General features: G+C 42.1%; 2 protein-coding genes across 4 annotated transcripts; one reads left to right on the top strand and one right to left on the bottom strand.

The window, feature by feature from the left end:
• Positions 1-1,404: 1,404 nt before the first annotated feature.
• Positions 1,405-5,616, bottom strand: si:ch211-132g1.1 (T-cell surface antigen CD2). 3 transcript variants are annotated; one of them, XM_045205620.1, is made up of 6 exons: positions 4,372-4,521; positions 2,954-3,229; positions 2,613-2,858; positions 2,222-2,380; positions 2,021-2,079; positions 1,405-1,990 (listed from the first exon to the last, which is right to left on the bottom strand). In XM_045205620.1, exons 1-6 carry the CDS (start codon positions 4,430-4,432, stop codon positions 1,751-1,753), a joined length of 1,041 nt encoding a protein of 346 aa, XP_045061555.1. In that variant the 5' UTR covers positions 4,433-4,521; the 3' UTR covers positions 1,405-1,750. The 3 variants fall into 3 exon arrangements, with proteins under 3 accessions (XP_045061555.1, XP_045061554.1, XP_041728037.2); XM_045205619.1 differs by lacking the exon at positions 4,372-4,521 and adding an exon at positions 5,481-5,616 and having other exon boundaries at positions 1,405-2,079; XM_041872103.2 differs by having other exon boundaries at positions 1,405-2,079.
• Positions 5,617-5,619: 3 nt separating this feature from the next.
• Positions 5,620-10,400, top strand: LOC121558582. The gene is made up of 6 exons (XM_045205837.1): positions 5,620-5,774; positions 6,959-7,255; positions 8,405-8,656; positions 8,851-8,949; positions 9,240-9,960; positions 10,376-10,400. Exons 1-6 carry the CDS (start codon positions 5,690-5,692, stop codon positions 10,398-10,400), a joined length of 1,479 nt encoding a protein of 492 aa, XP_045061772.1. The 5' UTR covers positions 5,620-5,689.
• Positions 10,401-20,759: the final 10,359 nt, after the last annotated feature.

Below are 20,759 nucleotides of genomic sequence, written 5' to 3'. Positions count from 1 at the left end.
TTTGAGTATGTTCAAATACATGCCAATAATTTCTAAGTGTATTTCCAAATACATTCCAATATTCAACTATACTGAAGAAAAATATAAAAGCAACATGCAACAATTTAGTTACATTTCATATAAGGAAAACAGTCAATTGAAATAAATTCATTAGGCCCTAATCTATGGATTTCACATGACTGGGAATACAGATATGCATCTGTTGGTCACAGTTGGTCACCTTAAAAAAAGGTAGGGGTGTGGATCAGAAAACCAGTCAGTATCTGGTGTGACCACCATTTGCCTCATGCAGCACGACACATCTCCTTCGCATAGAGTTGATCAGGTTGTTGATTGTGGCCTGTGAATGTTGTCCCACTCCTATTCAATGGCAGTTGCTGGATATTGGTGGGAACTGGAACACGCTGTTGTAAATCCAGAGCAATCCAAACATGTTCAGTGGGTGACATGTCTGGTGAGTATGCAGGTCATGGAAGAACTGGGACATTTTCAGCTTCCAGGAATTGTGTACAGATCCTTGCGACATGGGGCCGTTCATTGTCATGCTGAAAGATGAGTTGATGGAGGCGGATGAATGGCACGGCAATGGTCCTCAGGATCTCATCTCGGTATCTCTGTGCATTCAAATTGCCATCGATAAAATGCAGTTGTGTTCGTTGTCTGTAGCTTATGCCTGCCCCTACCATAACCCCTCCGCCACCATGGGGCACTCTGTTCACAAAATTGACATCAGCAAACTGCTCGCCCACACGCCATACACGTGGTCTGCGGTTATGAGGCCAGTTGGATGTACTGCCAAATTCTTATGGTAGAGAAATTAACATTTAATTATCTGGCAACAGCTCTGGTGGACATTCCTGCAGTCAGCATGCCAATTGCACGCTCCCTCAAAACTTGAGACATCTATGGCATTGTGTTGTGACAAAACTGCACATTTTAGTGGCCTTTTATTGTCCCCAGCACAAGGTGCACATGTGTAAAGATCATGCTGTTTAATCATCTTATTGATATGCCTCATCTGTCAGGTGGATGGATTATCTTGGCATAGGATAAATGCTCATTAACAGGGATGTAAACACATTTGTGCACAATATTTGAGAGAAAAGCTTTTTTTTGCGTAAGGACAATTTCTGGGATCTTTTATTTCAGCTCATGAAACATGGGACCAACACTTTACATGTTGCGTTTATATTTTTGTTTAGTGTACTTGTATTTTCAAAGAAAAATATCCATACGCTAACTTCAAAATGTATTTGAAAGTAAATTAAATACTCTAAATAGTATTTGACGGGAACCCAGGTCTGTCAGCTATTAATCATCGAAGATGCTATACATTGCCTCAGCACAGCTTCATCATTAGCTCTGTGGTCGGCAATAACATAATTTAGTCAATGACTATGTGCCTGTAATTCTTTAGTTTTTATTGACAACCACACAGACATCAAGTTAAGGTCACAAATTCAAGAGGAGGTGGATAGATAGGTAGGCTACAACCTATGGATGATTTTGCTAAGCACTCAACTCAACACATAAAAACAATGACACATAATTTTGAAAAGGCATTGGAAGAAAAACATTTAATTTATATAAAAATGAGTGTAAAAATAATCTATATTAATATGTAGAATAGAACACTGGGTATTTTTTCCTTCCTTTTCTATTCTTTAGATAATAACATTTTCAACATGTAGACTGTTGGAACTCCTTTCCTTGGATCAAAAAGTATATAGGCTAAACCTGTTTTCCAGACTCATTGCCTGGGGGGGTGAGGGCCTTTCTTCCTGGGCTGGGGTAGCGGTGGGGGCTGCTCCTCATCGTCATCCATTGGTATCTGTGGAGGCCTCTCTCGAGCCTGGGCTCTGGGTTGGGGCGCTGCCTGGCTGGAGGCTCTGGCTGTGGGCCTGGGGCCAGTGGAACCAGGTGGGGCCCCACCGGGGGGTCTCTGCCTTTGCTTCTGGCCCTCTGTGTGAGAAGGATGCTTTGTCTGGCCCTCTGGGTGGAAAGGATGCTTTGTCTGGCCCTCTGGGTGGAAAGGATGCTGGGTCTTGGTCAGCGGGGCTAGTCTCAACTCTCGTTCCTCTGTGAAGGAGAATGAACAGATGAAATGAGAGAGAGAGGTACCCAAAAAAAGACAAGATACTGTAGATACCGTAAATGTTTCTGTTCACACAACACCAACACTATAGCCATAGATGTTTGACCTTTGGTGTGAAGCGATTACCTTCAAAGTGCATCTGGCTCTTGCGTCGGCTGAGGCAGCAGCACACCAAGGTGGTGATGATGAGGAGGAGTACCAAGCCCCCTCCCCCGGCCAGGATGCCCACCATGGTCCAGAAATCAAAACCAAACAGTAAAAGAGGAACACCCGAGTTCAAGACAGCTGAGAGGAGGGTGGGGGATGAGGGGTGGAGCAGAGGAGAGAAAAACAAGATGTTTTACTTTATTTTTTATTGTATTTTTGTTATGAGGTGCGCCACCAATTTTAGATATTAGTTCCTTTCTTCCTGGAAACAGAAGAAGAAAAACAGGGAGAGAGAAAAAAACTGAGGTAAAGAGGAAGACGGAGAGATTCGCAAAGAGAATTGCAATTGAGCCCTTCAAACATACTGTACCTTTGCATGTTGGTTGGATGACGTCACTAGTCTCCTCGTTGACCTCGCTGGCTGCAGAGCAGGTGAAGGTGTCCGACGCTTTCAGTGTTTTCCGATCGATGGTCAAGGTTGTCTTTGTTTCCCTATCTAGGGTCTTTGTGTTCCTGCTCCACTTGAAATTCACTCCCTCAGTGTTGGTCAAGGTACAGGTAAAGGTGACGTCCTTAGCAGAACAGGTGAATTTCACTGAGGGCTTGGAGACCTTTTCTGGAGAGAAACAAAATGGCCGTTGTCAGTGTCTCGAAAGGAGAGGATACAGTTCTTGTATTGTTGGAAAGAAAGAGTGAAAGAAAGAGACTTACCCATACACAGTCTGAAGGACTGCTCTTTGATGCTTTTCCCGTCGCTGTCGAACACCTCTGCTTTGTAAGTACCTTCGTCTTTCAACATCGGGCCTTTGAGCTGGAGAGACCCATCATCTAAGATGTCCTCAGCCTTGCCTGGTATGAACTTTCCATTCCTTCTTTTAAATATAAGTTTTTCATTGTGTTTCCAGGTTAATTCTTTCGAACTCAAGTCAGTGTATTTAAGATGGATGGTGACGGGAGATCCATTTCGGAAAGAATAATCGCATGAATCTGTGATAGAAGAGAAGAAAATATATCAGAATAATTCTCTGTTGTTGCTGACGGTACCATACATTTATTGCATTTTGGGGTAAATAAAGAATTATCAAATGTGATTTAATTCAATAATTATTATTGACATTTTTGGTTAAGCATTTATCTACATTTATCTACAATTATTACAGATTTTTTTTGTATGAGAAGTATGCTACATTTCAAAGTAAAATAAGTTAATTTCAAGTACAATTGTCCATTGTTCCTCATCATTTGTCAGTTAGGCCAACTACCTGGCAAATACGCTCTAAAACAGGCCAGTAAAATAAAGTGTCACAACTTCTACCAAGTGTTTTTAACTTGGATCACATTCGAATAATGCTACTGTATGAAAAGATGTGTTCAACTGGTTGGGTTAGCCACAGTAACCCAGATTGTTCTATTACAGCTTCCTGTTCTTGTGTACTGGTTGTTTGAAACAGAACATGTCTAAAACCACAACTGTCTGAAAGGCCACAGATACTTCAACAACAGGACCTCTTCAAATCAAATGGCCTATCTGGGGACAATCTCATAGACACAGATGGTCAGATTAAGCCTTCTCCTTGAGTAAATAGGATGTTGGTCAAATGACAATTTTATACACATACATATCAACGATAATTGACATAAAAAAAAATTCATTGACATGGAAAAAAACGTTTAAGTAAAGAAATAAGTATTGTACCACATAATGATCTTAAAATATCTAAATTGCATTTACAACATCCATACAAATCATTCTAATAATGAGATAAAATTGCGATATCAAATCATGGAAAGGAAGTTGTTAAAAAACAGATGACATTGTTACGTTAACAAGAGAACACCTAATCGAGGCACCACAGAAGAGAGACATTTTCAAACAAATTATTGTTGGCCAAGTCATTGTTCATTTTCTCCCTAACATTGCTCAAATCAATTGTGATCAAATTTACAGATTCAATAGCAATCCATTAATGTGACCATCAATGCTATTTAAAATCAATAGACGTCCTCTTCTCAAATAATTGATCTAACAATTACTAATCTTTTTTACTGTAAAAAAAAACCCTGGACTAAACAAAACATCCTCAAAAACCAATCAACAGGTTTGGGGGGTTAGAGGGAGAGTGTCTTACCTGCTGAAAGAGAGATAAATCCATGAATGACAAGGAATGCCTGTAGTAATGTACAGGCCATTGTGTTGTTACTACATGTACTATGAGAAAAATGTACAGGATTCAGTTTAGTAGTCAGACTCTTCCTGGGTCTTAGTGTGTGTGTGTGTGTGTGTGTCTCAGAAGAGGAAATGATCCAACCAGCGGGCCCTGTATGTATCTACTCCCTCAGCAGTGTAGAGATGTCATATCTTAAAAAATAAGCTTCAAACAAACTCTTCATCTTCTCATCAGTATCAACACAGGCATTTTCTCAGGCACGTCCTAAACACAACCTTTTTTAACAAATGTTCTTATACAATTCATGTCAAAAAAGACATCTAGGCTACGTTCATTGTGTGGCATTAAATGCCACAAAACTCCATATTTGGACATTCTCATAAAAATAAAAGAAGAAGAAGAAGAAGAAGAAGAAGAAGAATATTACTCATATAAAGTTTATTTATGATACTGGTTTCAGTTCAGCTTTTCCTATCTCAACCCAACGCTACGTCGTCATACAAAACTGACCCTGGGTCTGTGCTTAGGCAAGCTCATACACTGTTGTCACTTACCAATTCCAAACTGAGCCCTATTACCTACTGGAGAGCCCATCTGAAAGGATTGGACAAATGAAAGCAATATGGCAGAATGTGTTGATACCACAGGAGGTTGGTGGCACCTTAATTGGGGAGGCCGGGCTCATGGTAATGGCTGGTGCGGAGCAGGTGGAATGGCATCAAATACATCAAACAACATGGCTTCCAGGTGTTTGATGACATTCCATTTGCTCCGTTCCAGACATTATTATGAGCAGTCCTCCCCTCAGCAGCCTCCACTGGTTGATACCTTTTATTTTCCTCTATCTACCAGAAGTACCCAAGTATAGGTGATTGGTCTTGAATTGGAATGGGGCAAGCCAGTGAACAACAGTTCTCATGAGCTGTAGAACTATACTGACATCTAGTGTTCAATAAAGGTAGTTGCATCACCTGCACTTTGGACATTCCAATTGCCTTTCCCCCCAAACTGTCAGTATTGTTGTATGTTTTTCCAATTTTAGTCAGTCCAAGAGAGAATTTACACCTTACCAGTATTCTTCATCATCATCAGCAGCAGCAGCAGCAGCAACATCGCATTTGAATATAAATGTCCTTTCCTAGACCTCGGATGACTTCAGGAGGTCACGGTGGTCGACTACATTCCATGTGATCGTGCACACACACTACACACCCATAATAGTCCTCAAAAGAAAGAAAGAAAAACACTTTCACTTTCATATGGATCGCATCTGCGGGCAATGGCTGATCAAGGAATACCAACTCCCAGTATAATAGGCCTAGTCACTATATTCGGTTGCATTTATGGCGGAGAATTCGTTAATGGTAAGTGAATGTATTTCCCCGTGCTAGTAGACTATTTATAATTGGAGTCGAGACACAATTAAAGAAAGCTGAGATTTCATTCTAGTGAGTGTTTGGACGCGCGGATCCATGATCGACGCTCCTTCACTACTCCTGTCCTAGAAAAATCCCTTGATGGATTGTCCTTGGAATATATTTGGTATTGTTAGCCTTTTTCGATTACTTTTGCTTACGAATGTATTTTCTTTTGTTGAGATAAAAAGTTATTCAGAATACTTCAACTGAATGTAGACTAATTACTAGCCCAACTACAGTCTATTCCCCACACCTTCTGTTACTAGCCTAGCTAGAGTTTACCCTACCGTCTATTTCCCACACCTTCTGTTACTAGCCTAGCTAGAGTTTACCCTACCGTCTATTTCCCACACCTTCTGTTACTAGCCTAGCTAGAGTTTACCCTACCGTCTATTTCCCACACCTTCTGTTACTAGCCTAGCTAGTTTACCCTACCGTCTATTCCCCACACCTTCTGTTACTAGCCTAGGTAGAGTTTACCCTACCGTCTATTTCCCACACCTTCTGTTACTAGCCTAGCTAGAGTTTACCCTACCGTCTATTTCCCACACCTTCTGTTACTAGCCTAAGTAGAGTTTACCCTACCGTCTATTTCCCACACCTTCTGTTACTAGCCTAGCTAGAGTTTACCCTACCGTCTATTTCCCACACCTTCTGTTACTAGCCTAGCTAGAGTTTACCCTACAGTCTATTCCCCACACCTTCTGTTACTAGCCTAGCTAGAGTTTACCCTACCGTCTATTTCCCACACCTTCTGTTACTAGCCTAAGTAGAGTTTACCCTACCGTCTATTCCCCACACCTTCTGTTACTAGCCTAGCTAGAGTTTACCCTACCGTCTATTTCCCACACCTGTTACTAGCCTAGCTAGAGTTGACCGAAACCGTCTATAACCCCACACCTTCTGTTTCCCCACCCTAAAATATTTTGTGTTTTCTTTTACCGCATTTTGTGTCATGTGTTGCTTTGGGGGCCTTTGTGCACTGTCTAGAAAATAAACTAGGGGAAAGACTGTTCTGTTACAGGGTAATAACATTGTAACTTACAATTACTCAGCACATTATTATACCGTATGAGGACGATGTGACTATGTCATGTTAACTGTGGTGTAATTCTGTTCTCATCCCATAGCAGCTGGACCTTCCACCACCCGTTATGTTATCACAAACAGCAATGTCATTATCAATCCTGGGATCCGTGGTGGAGTTTTACAGGAGATCCTCTGGAAACATGGTGAAAATAAGGCGGTGGAATGGGCCACTGCTGTGATAACGACATTTCGGGAATTTAAAGGGAAGACATCCTTGAACACCACCACTGGAGAAATCACAATCAGACAGCTGACCAAGCAGCTCAGTGGGGTGTATGAGGCAGAGTGTCTTATTAGTGGGAAAATACAGACATTTCAGCAGAGAGTGGAAGTGATTGGTGAGTCAGGGTTTCCTAAATAATGCACTGGCTTGTTGTAGTATGATAAGTACTGTTGAAGAGCTGCTCACTTTTGAAATACATTTTGTTTCTGGTTTGTTTTTATTTAATTTCTCAAACATAAACTAAACCTATGCCGCGCTCTCCAAAAATCCCCATGATAAGAATGCCAGGGTGATAGCAATCACGTCAGATGCCCTGGCCTAGAACCAACCATACGGGTTTAGAGAGAGAGAGAGAGGGAGGGAGAGAGAGAGAGAGAGAGAGAGAGAGAGAGAGAGAGAGAGAGAGAGAGAGAGAGAGAGAGAGAGAGAGAGAGAGAGAGAGAGAGAGAGAGAGAGAGAGAGAGAGAGAGAGAGAGAGAGAGAGAGAGAGAGAGAGAGAGAGAGAGAACTGTTAATTTTTATAGTTTATTTCACTTTCGTTTATTATCTACTTCACTTGCTTGGGCAATGTTAACATACGTTTCCCATGCCAATAAAGCCCTTAAATTGAATTGAGAGAGAAAGAGAGAGAAAGGAAATACTGTTGACATTTCCATGATTGTGCAAGACTTTCAGTCCAACAGTTGTCACTAAGTTTACAGAGAAAGAAACTGGGAACACAAACACATTGTAAAGAGAGAGAGAGAGAGTGTGTGTGTGTGTGTGTGTGAAGTGTGTGTACAATGTGTGTGCAGTCTGTGTACAGTCTGTGTGTGTACAGTGTGTGTATGTGTGTGTACAGTGTCCTCTGTAGCTCAATTGGTAGAGCATGGCGCTTGTAACGCCAGGGTAGTGGGTTCAATCCCCGGGACCACCCATACGTAAAAATGTATGCATTCGGATAAAAGCGTCTGCTAAATGGCATATTATTATTATTATTATTATTATTATTATTATTATTATTATTATGTGTGTGTCACCACGTGTCCTCTGTGTGACGTACTCCTCCATTAATGACATAATGTCAAAGTTCAAACTTCCAGGATTTACATTTAGTACCACCAGCCATCCAACAGCTGTCACTAAGCTAACAGAGAGATAACAGTTTAGAACACAAACACATTGTAAAGAATAAGTGTGTCTGCGTGTGCGTGCATGTGTGTGTGAAATATCCCTGAATATCCATCCACTGTTGCATAACATACTCCACCATTTCCATCCACAGACCCAGTATCACAACCTGAAGTCACCTGTGAATTGAACGGTACCATGGCAACACTTCACTGCAGGGCTGAGGGTCCGCTGGTGGAGTACCGCTGGTCTTGGCCTGACCACCAGGGGGAGATGTGGAGCCAGGAGCAGACTGGACAGCACTACAACATAAAATCCCCAGAGTCAGACAGCTACAGCTGTGAGGCCAGGAACCCAGTCAGTGAGAAGACACAGACCTACAACAGCAATGACTGCCTTGCCACAGGTAAACAAGAGAGATAGGCGAGATATAGAAGGTTTGAGTTTTGTAAAGCCAATACCATTCTGTTGGTATACTAAGTCAAGGTTAAATAATGTCCAAGTATTTTGATGCTGTTGATAAAGCAATAGGAATTCCTTTGTTTAGTTTCCACTGACCATGTGACCTGACCTGTTTATATCTGTCTGTATGTGTATTAGGTAATCCCTACATCTACATTGGTATTGGTGCAGGTGTCTTGTTGTTGGTTTCTGTTGTGGTTGTTGTTGTGGTCTGGCTCATCAAGAAGCATTCCAAAGGTAAGCCCCAGTCTTAATTAAGTACAGTAATACCTTATGACAAGGTTCTTTAGTATGAGTCTCCTTGAAGTTGTGGTGACATTGTGTTGATTCATTGTGTTCGGTTTAGACTCATAATCGACTGAAGAAAATCTGTCACTTTCCCCGAAGTTGCATTTCCCTTTCTTTCTAAGCCCTCTAGTAGATCCATACCTGCATACCCATTGACTTTCCTTCTTTCCCCTCCCTTGTTTTTGTAACTAATTCTGTGGATCAATCAAAATCTGTCGGCTCCGTTGGTCACACCATAGCTGATACCTTCCAATCCGGTCATGACATCCCCGGTCGTCTAGATTTGCAGAGCACAGGGAATGGCAGCCATCTTGAAGAGGATCGAGAGAAGGTGGTGGCAATCAGCCAAGCAGAGATTGTGGAAGAGGAGAATAAACTACTACAAGATGAAGAACTCACAAGTGTAAAGGATAGGGTCAATCGGATCAACCAGACCTCTGGAGAGGGTAAAGGAGAAAAGAAGCCATTACTGGACAAGGCAGGATCCACTGATACAGATGTTATTGAGAGTAATAGCCCTTTCAAACTGAACAACCAGAATCAGGTTCTGGGTTGGGAGTCCGGAAAGAGACAGAGGGAAGAAAAAGAGCAGAGTGCAGAATCCAAGCAGAACATGAACGTTACCTTGGGGACTGTTACGGAGGGTTCTGGCCCAACTGCTCCTTCGAAGCCACCTCGGAGCAGCCTTAACTTTAATTCACCATACCCACAGACTCTGGAGACACAGCACAGCAGAGAGCATCATGGGGGAGGACCTGACCAAAGCATGGGTGGTTATGGCACAGAGAGAGAGGGAGCGGGAGACGGAGAGGGAGATGGACAACTTATGTCCCAGAAAGTCCTTGTCTTAGACACAAGGGAGGAGAGCGGAGGAAAGGAGGCGGGGACAAGAGAGGACAGAGAAGATGAGGAGAAAGAGGAGGTAGTAGGAGATGATTTAGTGACAGGGGAGGGAGAGGGGCAAGAAGAGACAGAAAGGAGAGAAGATGAGGAGAAAGAGGAGGTAGTAGGAGATGATTTAGTGACAGAGGAGGGAGAGGGGCAAGAAGAGACAGAAAGGAGAGAAGATGAGGAGAAAGAGGAGGTAGTAGGAGATGATTTAGTGACAGAGGAGGGAGAGGGGCAAGAAGAGACTGATAGGAGAGATGATGGAGGAGAAAGAGAAGGAAAGGAGAGAGAGACTGAAGAGAATGAAGAAGAGCAGGAGGAAGGGGAAGGAGAAGAAAGAGGGAAGAAAGAAGAGGAGACAGAGAAAGGAGGGAAGAGAGAGGAAGGAAAGAGCCCAACTTCTCCCAAACAAAAACTCCCCCGCAAAGCCCCCCGACCACCTCTCGCCCCAAAACCATCATCTATAAGACGCTCTCATGGCTGTCAGATGGGTGGAGAACAAGGAAGAGTAGTGAAAATGATGGAAACCCAGAGGAGCAGTGGTCAGGTAGACAGAGAGGGACGAACACCTGGCCTATCAGGTCCCACTAGCTCAGTGTCAGACAGTACAGACACTCCTGACAGAAGCAGTCCAGGATTGTCAGCTGTTCCTATAGCCACAGCATTTAGTCCACAGGCGGGCAGTGGTACTCTATCCAATCCAGGAAAGTCCAATCTAGGTGCACCCTCCGGACCAGTAGACACCAGTTCAGATACAGCATGTACAGCCATAGAGAGTAGCACAGATACCCTGTCTACTTCATAGAGAAGTATAGGTACAGTGGGGGAAAAAAAGTATTTAGTCAGCCACCAATTGTGCAAGTTCTCCCACTTAAAAAGATGAGAGAGGCCTGTAATTTTCATCATAGGTACACGTCAACTATGACAGACAAAATGAGAAAAAAAAATCCAGAAAATCACATTGTAGGATTTTTAATGAATTTATTTGCAAATTATGGTGGAAAATAAGTATTTGGTCAATAACAAAACTTTCTCAATACTTTGTTATATACCCTTTGTTGGCAATGACACAGGTCAAACATTTTCTGTAAGTCTTCACACACTTGCTGGTATTTTGGCCCATTCCTCCATGCAGATCTCCTCTAGAGCAGTGATGTTTTGGGGATGTCGCTGGGCAACACGGACTTTCAACTCCCTCCAAAGATTTTCTATGGGGTTGAGATCTGGAGACTGGCTAGGCCACTCCAGGACCTTGAAATGCTTCTTACGAAGCCACTCCTTCGTTGCCCGGGCGGTGTGTTTTGGATCATTGTCATGCTGAAAGACCCAGCCACGTTTCATCTTCAATGCCCTTGCTGATGGAAGGAGGTTTTCACTCAAAATCTCACGATACATGGCCCCATTCATTCTTTCCTTTACACAGATCAGTCGTCCTGGTCCCTTTGCAGAAAAACAGCCCCAAAGCATGATGTTTCCACCCCCATGCTTCACAGTAGGTATGGTGTTCTTTGGATGCAACTCAGCATTCTTTGTCCTCCAAACACGACGAGTTGAGTTTTTACCAAAAAGTTCTATTTTGGTTTCATCTGACCATATGACATTCTCCCAATCCTCTTCTGGATCATCCAAATGCACTCTAGCAAACTTCAGACGGGCCTGGACATGTACTGGCTTAAGCAGGGGGACACGTCTGGCACTGCAGGATTTGAGTCCCTGGCGGCGTAGTGTGTTACTGATGGTAGGCTTTGTTACTTTGGTCCCAGCTCTCTGCAGGTCATTCACTAGGTCCCCCTGTGTGGTTCTGGGATTTTTGCTCACCGTTCTTGTGATCATTTTGACTCCACGGGGTGAGATCTTGCGTGGAGCCCCAGATCAAGGGAGATTATCAGTGGTCTTGTATGTCTTCCATTTCCTAATAATTGCTCCCACAGTTGATTTCTTCAAACCAAGCTGCTTACCTATTGCAGATTCAGTCTTCCCAGCCTGGTGCAGGTCTACAATTTTGTTTCTGGTGTCCTTTGACAGCTCTTTGGTCTTGGCCATAGTGGAGTTTGGAGTGTGACTGTTTGAGGTTGTGGACAGGTGTCTTTTATACTGATAACAAGTTCAAACAGGTGCCATTAATACAGGTAACGAGTGGAGGACAGAGGAGCCTCTTAAAGAAGAAGTTACAGGTCTGTGAGAGCCAGAAATCTTGCTTGTTTGTAGGTGACCAAATACTTATTTTCCACCATAATTTGCAAATAAATACATTAAAAATCCTACAATGTGATTTTCTGGATTCTTTTTTCTCAATTTGTCTGTCATAGTTGACGTGTACCTATGATGAAAATTACAGGCCTCTCATCTTTTTAAGTGGGAGAACTTGCACAATTGGTGGCTGACTAAATACTTTTTTCCCCCACTGTAAATCCTCTGGACCAGTAGACACTAGCTCAGATACAGCATGTACAGCCATAGAGAGTAGCTCAGATACTCTGTCCACTACAGAGGAAGGTATACCAACAGATACCAGTAAAGCTACAGCCTCTGTACCAGGTGAAACCAGCTGAAAAGCATTTGTTGAAATAGTTTAACAAAAATGTTAGGCTCTATACGGGGATGCTTTGTTTCTCTTGTATTTAGAGGAAATTATTTAAAGTATATTTAAAACCAAATACCTTTAGACTTTTACTTGAGTCATTTTCTATTAAAGTATCTTTACTTTTACTCAAGTATGACAATTGGGTACTTTTTCCACCACTGTGTTATAGATTATCAACATAATGCATTGTGTTGGTACAGTATACACTACATTTTTTATACCAACATACATTTTGTATTTTTAGGTGCATTTTATGACAAAATATTTCATTACGAGGTTACTTGCTCCTTTACATGGTGTGAGGGCTGATACCTTTCTCTATAAAAATAATACATATTTCAAATGTTAATATTAAAAAAACGTGTGAGAAAAAGTTGCTTTTGTCCCGACTTTCAATAATGCCTGAGGTGTAGGCACATGTATATAAAAAATAAATACATCTTTCACTTTCACTTCATGGTTCGCACTTGTTGAAGATGGCTGACAAAGGACCATCAATTCCAACAGTAATAGTATTAGTCCCCATCTTCTGTTGCATTTGTGGCAGATAATGAATTGTTGGTAAGTGAATATATTTCCCCCAGGTATTCATAGTTACAGTCTAGACGGACTCAAGTGAAAGAGGAGATTTCAGTCTAGTGTAAACTGACAACAGGTGTTTTGACACAGCCATCCAGCGGGCGACAGTTGAACCTTTTTTCATGAATGTTTGTTAGGGTACAGACTATTGGGCCGAGTTAAGGGTGTGCCTTATAAGGAAATAGGAACTATATTGACTGTGCCATTGTGTATTTTAAAGGTGAAAGGTAGGCCTACTTCACAACTGACTTGGCTATTACTGGGTAGGATAAGATGGTAATACTAAAGGCCTGGCTGTGACAAGTTTAGAGCGATGATGCAACCATATACATAGAATTTAAGTTTACCTTCCGTAATTATAATTATATTTCTAAGGGTGTAACTCTGCTCTTTTCCCATAGCAGCTGCAGTTTTCTGTTATGTCATCACAAAGGAACGTCGTTATCAATCCTGGAATCCCTGGTGGAGTTCCAGAGGATAACATGAAGGCGGTGGAATGGGACACTGCTGGGATATGGGAATTTTGTGATTTTTAAGGGAAGACATCCTTGAACACCACAACATGAGAAATCACAATCAGACAGCTGACCAAGCAGCTCAGTGGGGTGTATGAGGTAGAGGGTATGATTGGTGGGAAAATACAGACCTTTCAGCAGAGAGTAAAAGTCATTGTTAAGTAATTGTTTCCTAAATGGAAGGTCGGGACTTGTGACCCAATGATGGATCGGGACCTCCTTTAGGTACCAGTTAAAGACGGGGATGTAACTCATTTTGCAAAGGTTAAAAATGTAAAAGGTTCAAACACAAAAAGTTTGGCAATGACAATGTCATGTGCTGTTGAAGTGCTGAACAAGAACCTTGGTTAGTCCACACTTTTTAAATACATTATTTTCTGGTTATCTTTTTACTTTTCTTATAAACAAAACCTATATGCAGCTCTCTCCAAAAGTCCCCCTGATACGAACGCCAGAATGATAGCATTCGTATATCAGTTGGGAGAACTATGCAGGTTTGTGAGTAGAGAGAGAGAGGGGGGACATAATGTCAAAGTTCAAACTTCCATGATTGTGCAAGACATTTAGTATAACCAGACATCCAACAGCTGTCACCAAACTAACAGAGAGAGAACATTTCAGAACACAAACACATTGTAAAGAATAAGTGTGTATGTGTGTGTGTGAAATATTCCTGACTTTCCGTCCAAGGTTGCATAACGTACTCCTCCATTTCCATCCACAGACCCAGTAATACAACCTGAAGTCCCCTGTGAATTGAACCCTACCATGCAGTGTTAAGGGTCCATCATCGGTGGAGTACCGCAGGTCTTGGCCTGACCACCAGGGGGAGATGTGGAGCCAGGAGCAGACTGGACAGCACTACAACATCACATCCCCAGAGTCCGACAACTACACCTGTGAGGCAAGGAACCCAGTCAGTGAGAAGACACAGACCTACAACAGCAATGACTGCCTTGCCACAGGTAAACAAGAGAGATAGGCGAGATATAGAAGGTTTGAGTTTTGTAAAGCCAATACCATTCTGTTGGTATACTAAGTCAAGGTTAAATCATGTCCAAGTATTTTGATGCTGTTGATAAAGGAATAGGAATTCCTTTGTTCAGTTTCCACTGACCATGTGACCTGACCTGTTTGTATCTGTCTGTATGTGTATTAGGTAATCCCTACATCTACATTGGTATTGGTGCAGGTGTCTTGTTGTTGGTTTCTGTTGTGATTGTTGTTGTGGTCTGGCTCATCAAGAAGCATTACAAAGGTAAGCCCATGTTTTTAATTACAGTGCCTTGCAAAAGTATTCATCCCCCTTGGCGTTTTTCCTATTTTGTAGCATTACAACCTGTAATTTAAATGGATTTTTATTTGAATTTCATGTAATGGACATACACAAAATAGTCCAAATTGGTGAAGTGAAATGAAAAAAAGAACTTGTTTCAAAAAATACTAAAAATAAATAACGGAAAAGTGGTGCGTGCATATGCATTCACCCCCTTTGCTATGAAACCCCTAAATAAGATCTGGTGCAACCAATTACCTTAAGAAGTCACAGAATTAGTTAAATAAAGTCCACCTGTGTGCAATCTAAGTGTCACATGATCTGTCACATGATCTCAGTATATATACACCTGTTCTGAAAGGCCCCAGAGTCTGCAACACCACTAAGCAAGGGGCACCACCAAGCAAGCGGCACCATGAAGACTAAGGAGCTCTCCAAACAGGTTAGGGACAAAGTTGGAGAAGTACAGATCAGGGTTGGGTTATAAAAAAATATCTAAAACTTTGAACATCCCACGGAGCACCAATAAATCCATTATTAAAAAATGAAAAGAATATGGCACCACAACAAACCTGCCAAGAGAGGGCCGCCCACCAAAACCTACGGACCAGGCAAGGAGGGCATTAATCAGAGAGGCAACAAAGAGACCAAAGATAACCCCGAAGGAGCTGCAAAGCTCCACAGCGGAGATTGGAGTATCTGTCCATAGGACCACTTTAAGCTGTACACTCCACAGAGCTGGGCTTTATGGAAGAGTGGCCAGAAAAAAGCCATTGCTTAAAGAAAAAAATAAGCAAACACGTTTGGTGTTTGCCAAAAGGCATGTGGGAGACTCCCCAAACATATGGAAGAAGGTACTCTGGTCAGATGAGACTAAAATTGAGCTTTTTGGCCATCAAGGAAAACGCTATGTCTGGCACAAACCCAACACCTCTCATCACCCCGAGAACACCATCCCCACAGTGAAGCATGGTGGTGGCAGCATTATGCTGTGGGGATGTTTTTCATCGGCAGGGACTGGGAAACTGGTCAGAATTGAAGGAATGATTAATGGCGCTAAATACAGGGAAATTCTTGAGGGAAACCTGTTTCAGTCTTCCAGAGATTTGAGACTGGGACGGAGGTTCACCTTCCAGCAGGACAATGACCCTAAGCATACTGCTAAAGCAACACTTGAGTGGTTTAAGGGGAAACATTTAAATGTCTTGGAATGGCCTAGTCAAAGCCCAGACCTCAATCCAATTGAGAATCTGTGGTATGACTTAAAGATTGCTGTACACCAGCGGAACCCATCCAACTTGAAGGAGCTGGAGCAGTTTTGCCTTGAAGAATGGGCAAAAATCCCAGTGGCTAGATTTGCCAAGCTTATAAAGACATACCCCAAGAGACTTGCAGCTGTAGTTGCTGCAAAAGGTGGCTCTACAAAGTATTGACTTTGGGGGGGTGAATAGTTATGCACGCTCAGGTTTTCTGTTTTTTTGTCTTATTTCTTGTTTGTTTCACCCCCAAAAATATTTAGCATCTTCAAAGTGGTAGGCATGTTGTGTAAATCAAATGATACAAACCCCCCCAAAAAATCCATTTTAATTCCAGGTTGTAAGGTAACAAAATAGGAAAAATGCCAAGGGGGATGAATACTTTCGCAACCCACTGTATATTCTGTATGTAATGTGCTGGTATGTTTAGATAATTCTCAACTTTGAATAATGTGAATTATAATCAAAAGTTGATCCATTTAAAAACATAGAAAAACTTGTTGAAAATTGTTGCTGAAAATAGGAGATTCTTCAAGTAGTTTGTAAAAAAGGGTTATTAAAGTTATTATAGCAGTCGTGTAAAGTACTTAAGTAAAAATACTTTAAAGTACTACTTCCACCACTGGAAGTACTTTTTCCACCACTGTGTTATAGTGTATCAACATAATGCATTGTGTTGGTACAGTATACACTACATTTTTTATTCCAACATACATTTAGTATTTTTAGGTGCATTTTATGAACAGAATATTTCATTAGGAGGTTACTTGCTCCTTTTCATGGTGTCAGGGCTGATACTTGCTCTATAAAAAATAATACATACTTCAAATGTTAATATGAAGAAAAAAAACGTTTGTGAAGAATGTTTACTTTTGTCCTGACTTTCAATAATACCTGAGGCGTAGGCACATGTAAAAAAAGAAAGTCCCCGTGATAAGAACGCCAGAATGATACCAATCGTATATCAGATGGGAGAACTATGCAGGTTTGTGAGTAGAGAGAGAGAGGGGGGACATAATGTCAAAGTTCAAACTTCCATGATTGTGCAAGACATTTAGTATAACCAGCCATCCAACAGTTGTCTCTAAGTTAACAGAGAGAGAACATTTCAGAACAAACACATTGTAAAGAATAAGTGTTTGTATGTGTGCGTGTGGGTGCAGTATATGTGTGCGTGTGGGTGCATTTGTGTGTGTGTGTGAAATATTCCTGAATTTCCATCTACTGTTGCATAACATACTCGTCCATTTCCATCCACAGACCCAGTATCACAACCTGAAGTCACCTGTGAATTGAACTGTAGCATGGCAACACTTCGCTGCAGTGTTAAGGGTCCATCAGTGGAGTACCACTGGTCTTGGCCTGACCACCAGGGGGAGATGTGGAGTCAAGACCAGACTGGACAGCACTACAACATCACATTTCCAGAGTCAGGCAGCTACACCTGTGAGGCCAGGAACCCAGTCAGTGAGAAGACACAGATCTACAACAGAAACGACTGCCTGGCCACAGGTAAATTCATAAAGCGAATCAGGATAATCAGATCAGTTCAGGCAAATGAGAAATAAGTGCACTCAGGCTATCCAGAAGGCTAAAGCTAGTTACTTTAAGGAGCAGTTCTCTCTGTGGGTCTAACCCCAAGAAGTTCTGGAAAACGGTTAAAGACCTGGAGAATAAACCCTCCTCCTCACAGCTGCCAATGTCCCTTAATGTTGATGATGTGGTTGTTAGTGACAAAGAGCACATGGCTGAGCTCCTTAATCACCACTTCATTAACTCAGGATTCCTATTTGATTTAGCCATGCCTCCTTGCCCGTCCAACATTTCCTAATCTCCCAGTCCTTCTAATGTGACTAGCCCCAATGCTCCTCCCTCTTTTTCCCCTGCCCACTATAAAGTTTCTCCCTGCAGGCGGTTACGGAGTCCGAGGTGCTAAAGGAGCTCCTTAAACTTGACACCAAAAAAAACATCTGGGTCAGATGGTTTAGACCCATTCTTCTTTAAGGTTGCAGCCCCTATCATAGCCAAGCCTGTCTCTGACCTTTTTAACCTGTCTCTCCTAGGACATACACTCTGAGGTGGAGTCAGGGTCAGAGGACCAAGAGGAGGAATCCAGCAGAGCCACACACAACAGCCAAACTGACGGTCAGAGGTCTCCACCAACCCCTCAGAGAAGGGATGAAGATGGAGCGTCCAGAGAGAGAGGAGGTGATAGAACCTAACTTCTCCCAAACAAACACCTCCATCCTGAATTCCTAGACGTCAAGACCCAACTTCTCCTAAAACAACGCCATACACCCACAAACCCCACCACCTCTTGCCCCAAAACCATCAACTATAACATGCTGACCACACCACCCGCATCGCGTGCGCGAACGTTGCAAAATAAATGCACACATACATGTTATTAAATCATTGCACCCACACCGCTAGTGCGCGTCAACGAGCGTCTGCGGAGCCAGGCGCTAAAATAGAACTTTGTTCTATTTGTGAAGCTTGACGCGCTGCAAGTCCCGCCTTTCCCATCCCCTCATTGTTTTTTTAGGAGCATATACCCACGTGGGTGATTGAAAGATGAACTGAGGTCCACACACCAGTCCAGTTGGTGGTGGTAATGCACCTTAAAGTTGATTGCCAACCACCATATAAAGTCCATAGAAGAAGAAGAAGAAGCCTGAAGGAGGAGAGATTACTAGAAACAAACTCGGTTTACCTTTTTATCTGTGGATTAATTGTCAGAGTAGAGGACCTTGTGCATTTCAGGTAAGATAACAACCCAATGTTTATATCCCATGAAAAATGTGCTAGCAACATCAAGCTAGCTAGCTAAATTGCCATAAATGTTTAATGCTTTTCAACCTGTCCCCAAATGAATACAGTTGGTTCAGAGTTCGTTTTGATATTTGAAGCTGCGTGTCCTGATGGCCTGGTGTGGGTGGAGCAAAATGAAGATGCGCGCGAGCGGTGTGGTCAGTATGTAATACACATATGGCTATCAGATGGGTGTAGAACAAGGAAGTATTTTGAAAACAATGGAAACCCAAAGGAGCAGTGGTCAGGTAGACCGAGAGGGAGGAACACCTGGCCTATCCAGTGGCGATTTTAGCATGTAAATCTTGGTGGGGCAAACATTTTTTAGATGCATGCCAGCAAAACCTCTACACAACACAACACTAAACAATACATTCATTGCACTATAACGGTGACAGTGCCCACAAACTGTTAGAGTTTACATAAAGTTGTCCCAACAGCAGAGTCCCAACAGCAGTCCTAACACTTTACCACTGCTACACCTGGCTATCAGCAGAGCCTTATCTGGCAGCGAAACAGTTCATTCAGCCTCATTTACTGCCTTTAAAAAAAAACATAGCTGAAATGGTTGACTTGCTTAAACAAATGTGGTTTCTAATGACAATTGAGATGTACAAACTATGGCATAAGGGGACGAAGAGCTGATAAGAGGCAATCCGTAATTTCGATTAAGACAATGAGCGAGCTAGGACGGACGTAGTCAATATAACTATTTGTTCAGCACTTTTGAAATGTACAGCGACAGAATTCAGAACATGGGCCATTCTTACAGTGTTCTCCCTGTACACCAAGTCAGAACCATAGGATAAATAAAGGGGCATATAAGCAGACAATGAAATCTCTTACAATATTAGATGATTACATTTCTCTAAAACAGGCTATAGGCTACATGTGCACTACCAAGTCAGAATAGTAGGTGAAATTATGAGGGGAAAAGTGACCAAATTATTAGAGTGAGGCACATGGGCTACTAACAGCTTACTACACAATATACACTTAATATTACTATCTTAGGTACAGACAGTATACATATCTCCCTGGCATATTACATAATTTCTGCAGCAGCATACAATACATTTTTGGACTCGCCTTGTTGTGCTTTGCTCACTTGAACAGGAAGGTGGCAAGGCGGTCCTCAAACTTTGTCATCAAAGTCTGGCATTCTCTGGATTTATGGTGCTTTCAAGACAACTGGGAATTTTTAAAAAAAACAACAAGGTTGAATCAGTGATCTTCAGGTCGGAGCTCTATAAAGAGGCCTGAGTTGCCGACTTGCAATCCGAGTTGGATGACCGTTCAAAACGTGTTTTCCCAGTTGGAGCTTGTTTTTTTTCCAAGTTTCCAGTTGTCTTGAACTCACTGAAGTCAGATTTCCCAGTTCTGAGTTTCCAGTTGTTTTGAGATCGGCATAAGTCATGCTGGATTGACAGCATGGCCAATGTTGAATGTTTATCCTTTTAAGCTTGGAAAAGAGACCCTTAAACCCAGACTTGGGACCACACACCCACTCCACTGAATTACAGGCTAGTGATTGCTTTGCAATGCTTGCAGTTAGCCACTGATTCCTTCCAAACCAATCATTGTTGAATTTGCGATTTCCAACTTGTTGTGTAATGTTTATGTCCAATGGCCGATGAGCACCGATACGTTTTATTTATAATTAATTTTATTTCTCTTCATATGACAAGGATTGTAAAGGATTTGCCTGTAGATTGTCGACTTGATTCATGATGATGACTGCTAGCTTGCTAGCTAAGATTTTGAAAGTATGATGTTAACATGATCAGTCCAATGAAAGCTACTGTAGATATAACGTGATTTGACGTCATTTTTCTGTGGCCAATGACATA

Source organism: Coregonus clupeaformis, chromosome 20 (genome assembly GCF_020615455.1).
Source record: "Coregonus clupeaformis isolate EN_2021a chromosome 20, ASM2061545v1, whole genome shotgun sequence".
Taxonomy (NCBI): Eukaryota; Metazoa; Chordata; class Actinopteri; order Salmoniformes; family Salmonidae; genus Coregonus; species Coregonus clupeaformis.
The sequence above is the reverse complement of the archived record's forward strand: the minus strand, read 5'-3'. Positions and strand labels throughout refer to the sequence as shown.

What these genes read in the sequence shown, in the direction of transcription:
- LOC121558582 (XM_045205837.1), top strand. Translation starts at nt 5,690, where the DNA reads ATGGCTGATCAAGGAATACCAACTCCCAGTATAATAGGCCTAGTCACT. An exon ending in TGGCGGAGAATTCGTTAATG is followed by an intron (nt 5,775 to 6,958) that starts GTAAGTGAATGT and finishes CTCATCCCATAG; the next exon opens with CAGCTGGACCTTCCACCACC. An exon ending in CAATGACTGCCTTGCCACAG is followed by an intron (nt 8,657 to 8,850) that starts GTAAACAAGAGA and finishes TATGTGTATTAG; the next exon opens with GTAATCCCTACATCTACATT.
- si:ch211-132g1.1 (XM_041872103.2), bottom strand. Translation starts at nt 4,432, where the DNA reads ATGGCCTGTACATTACTACAGGCATTCCTTGTCATTCATGGATTTATC. An exon ending in ATTTATCTCTCTTTCAGCAG is followed by an intron (nt 3,230 to 4,371) that starts GTAAGACACTCT and finishes CTTCTATCACAG; the next exon opens with ATTCATGCGATTATTCTTTC. An exon ending in GTCCTTCAGACTGTGTATGG is followed by an intron (nt 2,859 to 2,953) that starts GTAAGTCTCTTT and finishes GTTTCTCTCCAG; the next exon opens with AAAAGGTCTCCAAGCCCTCA.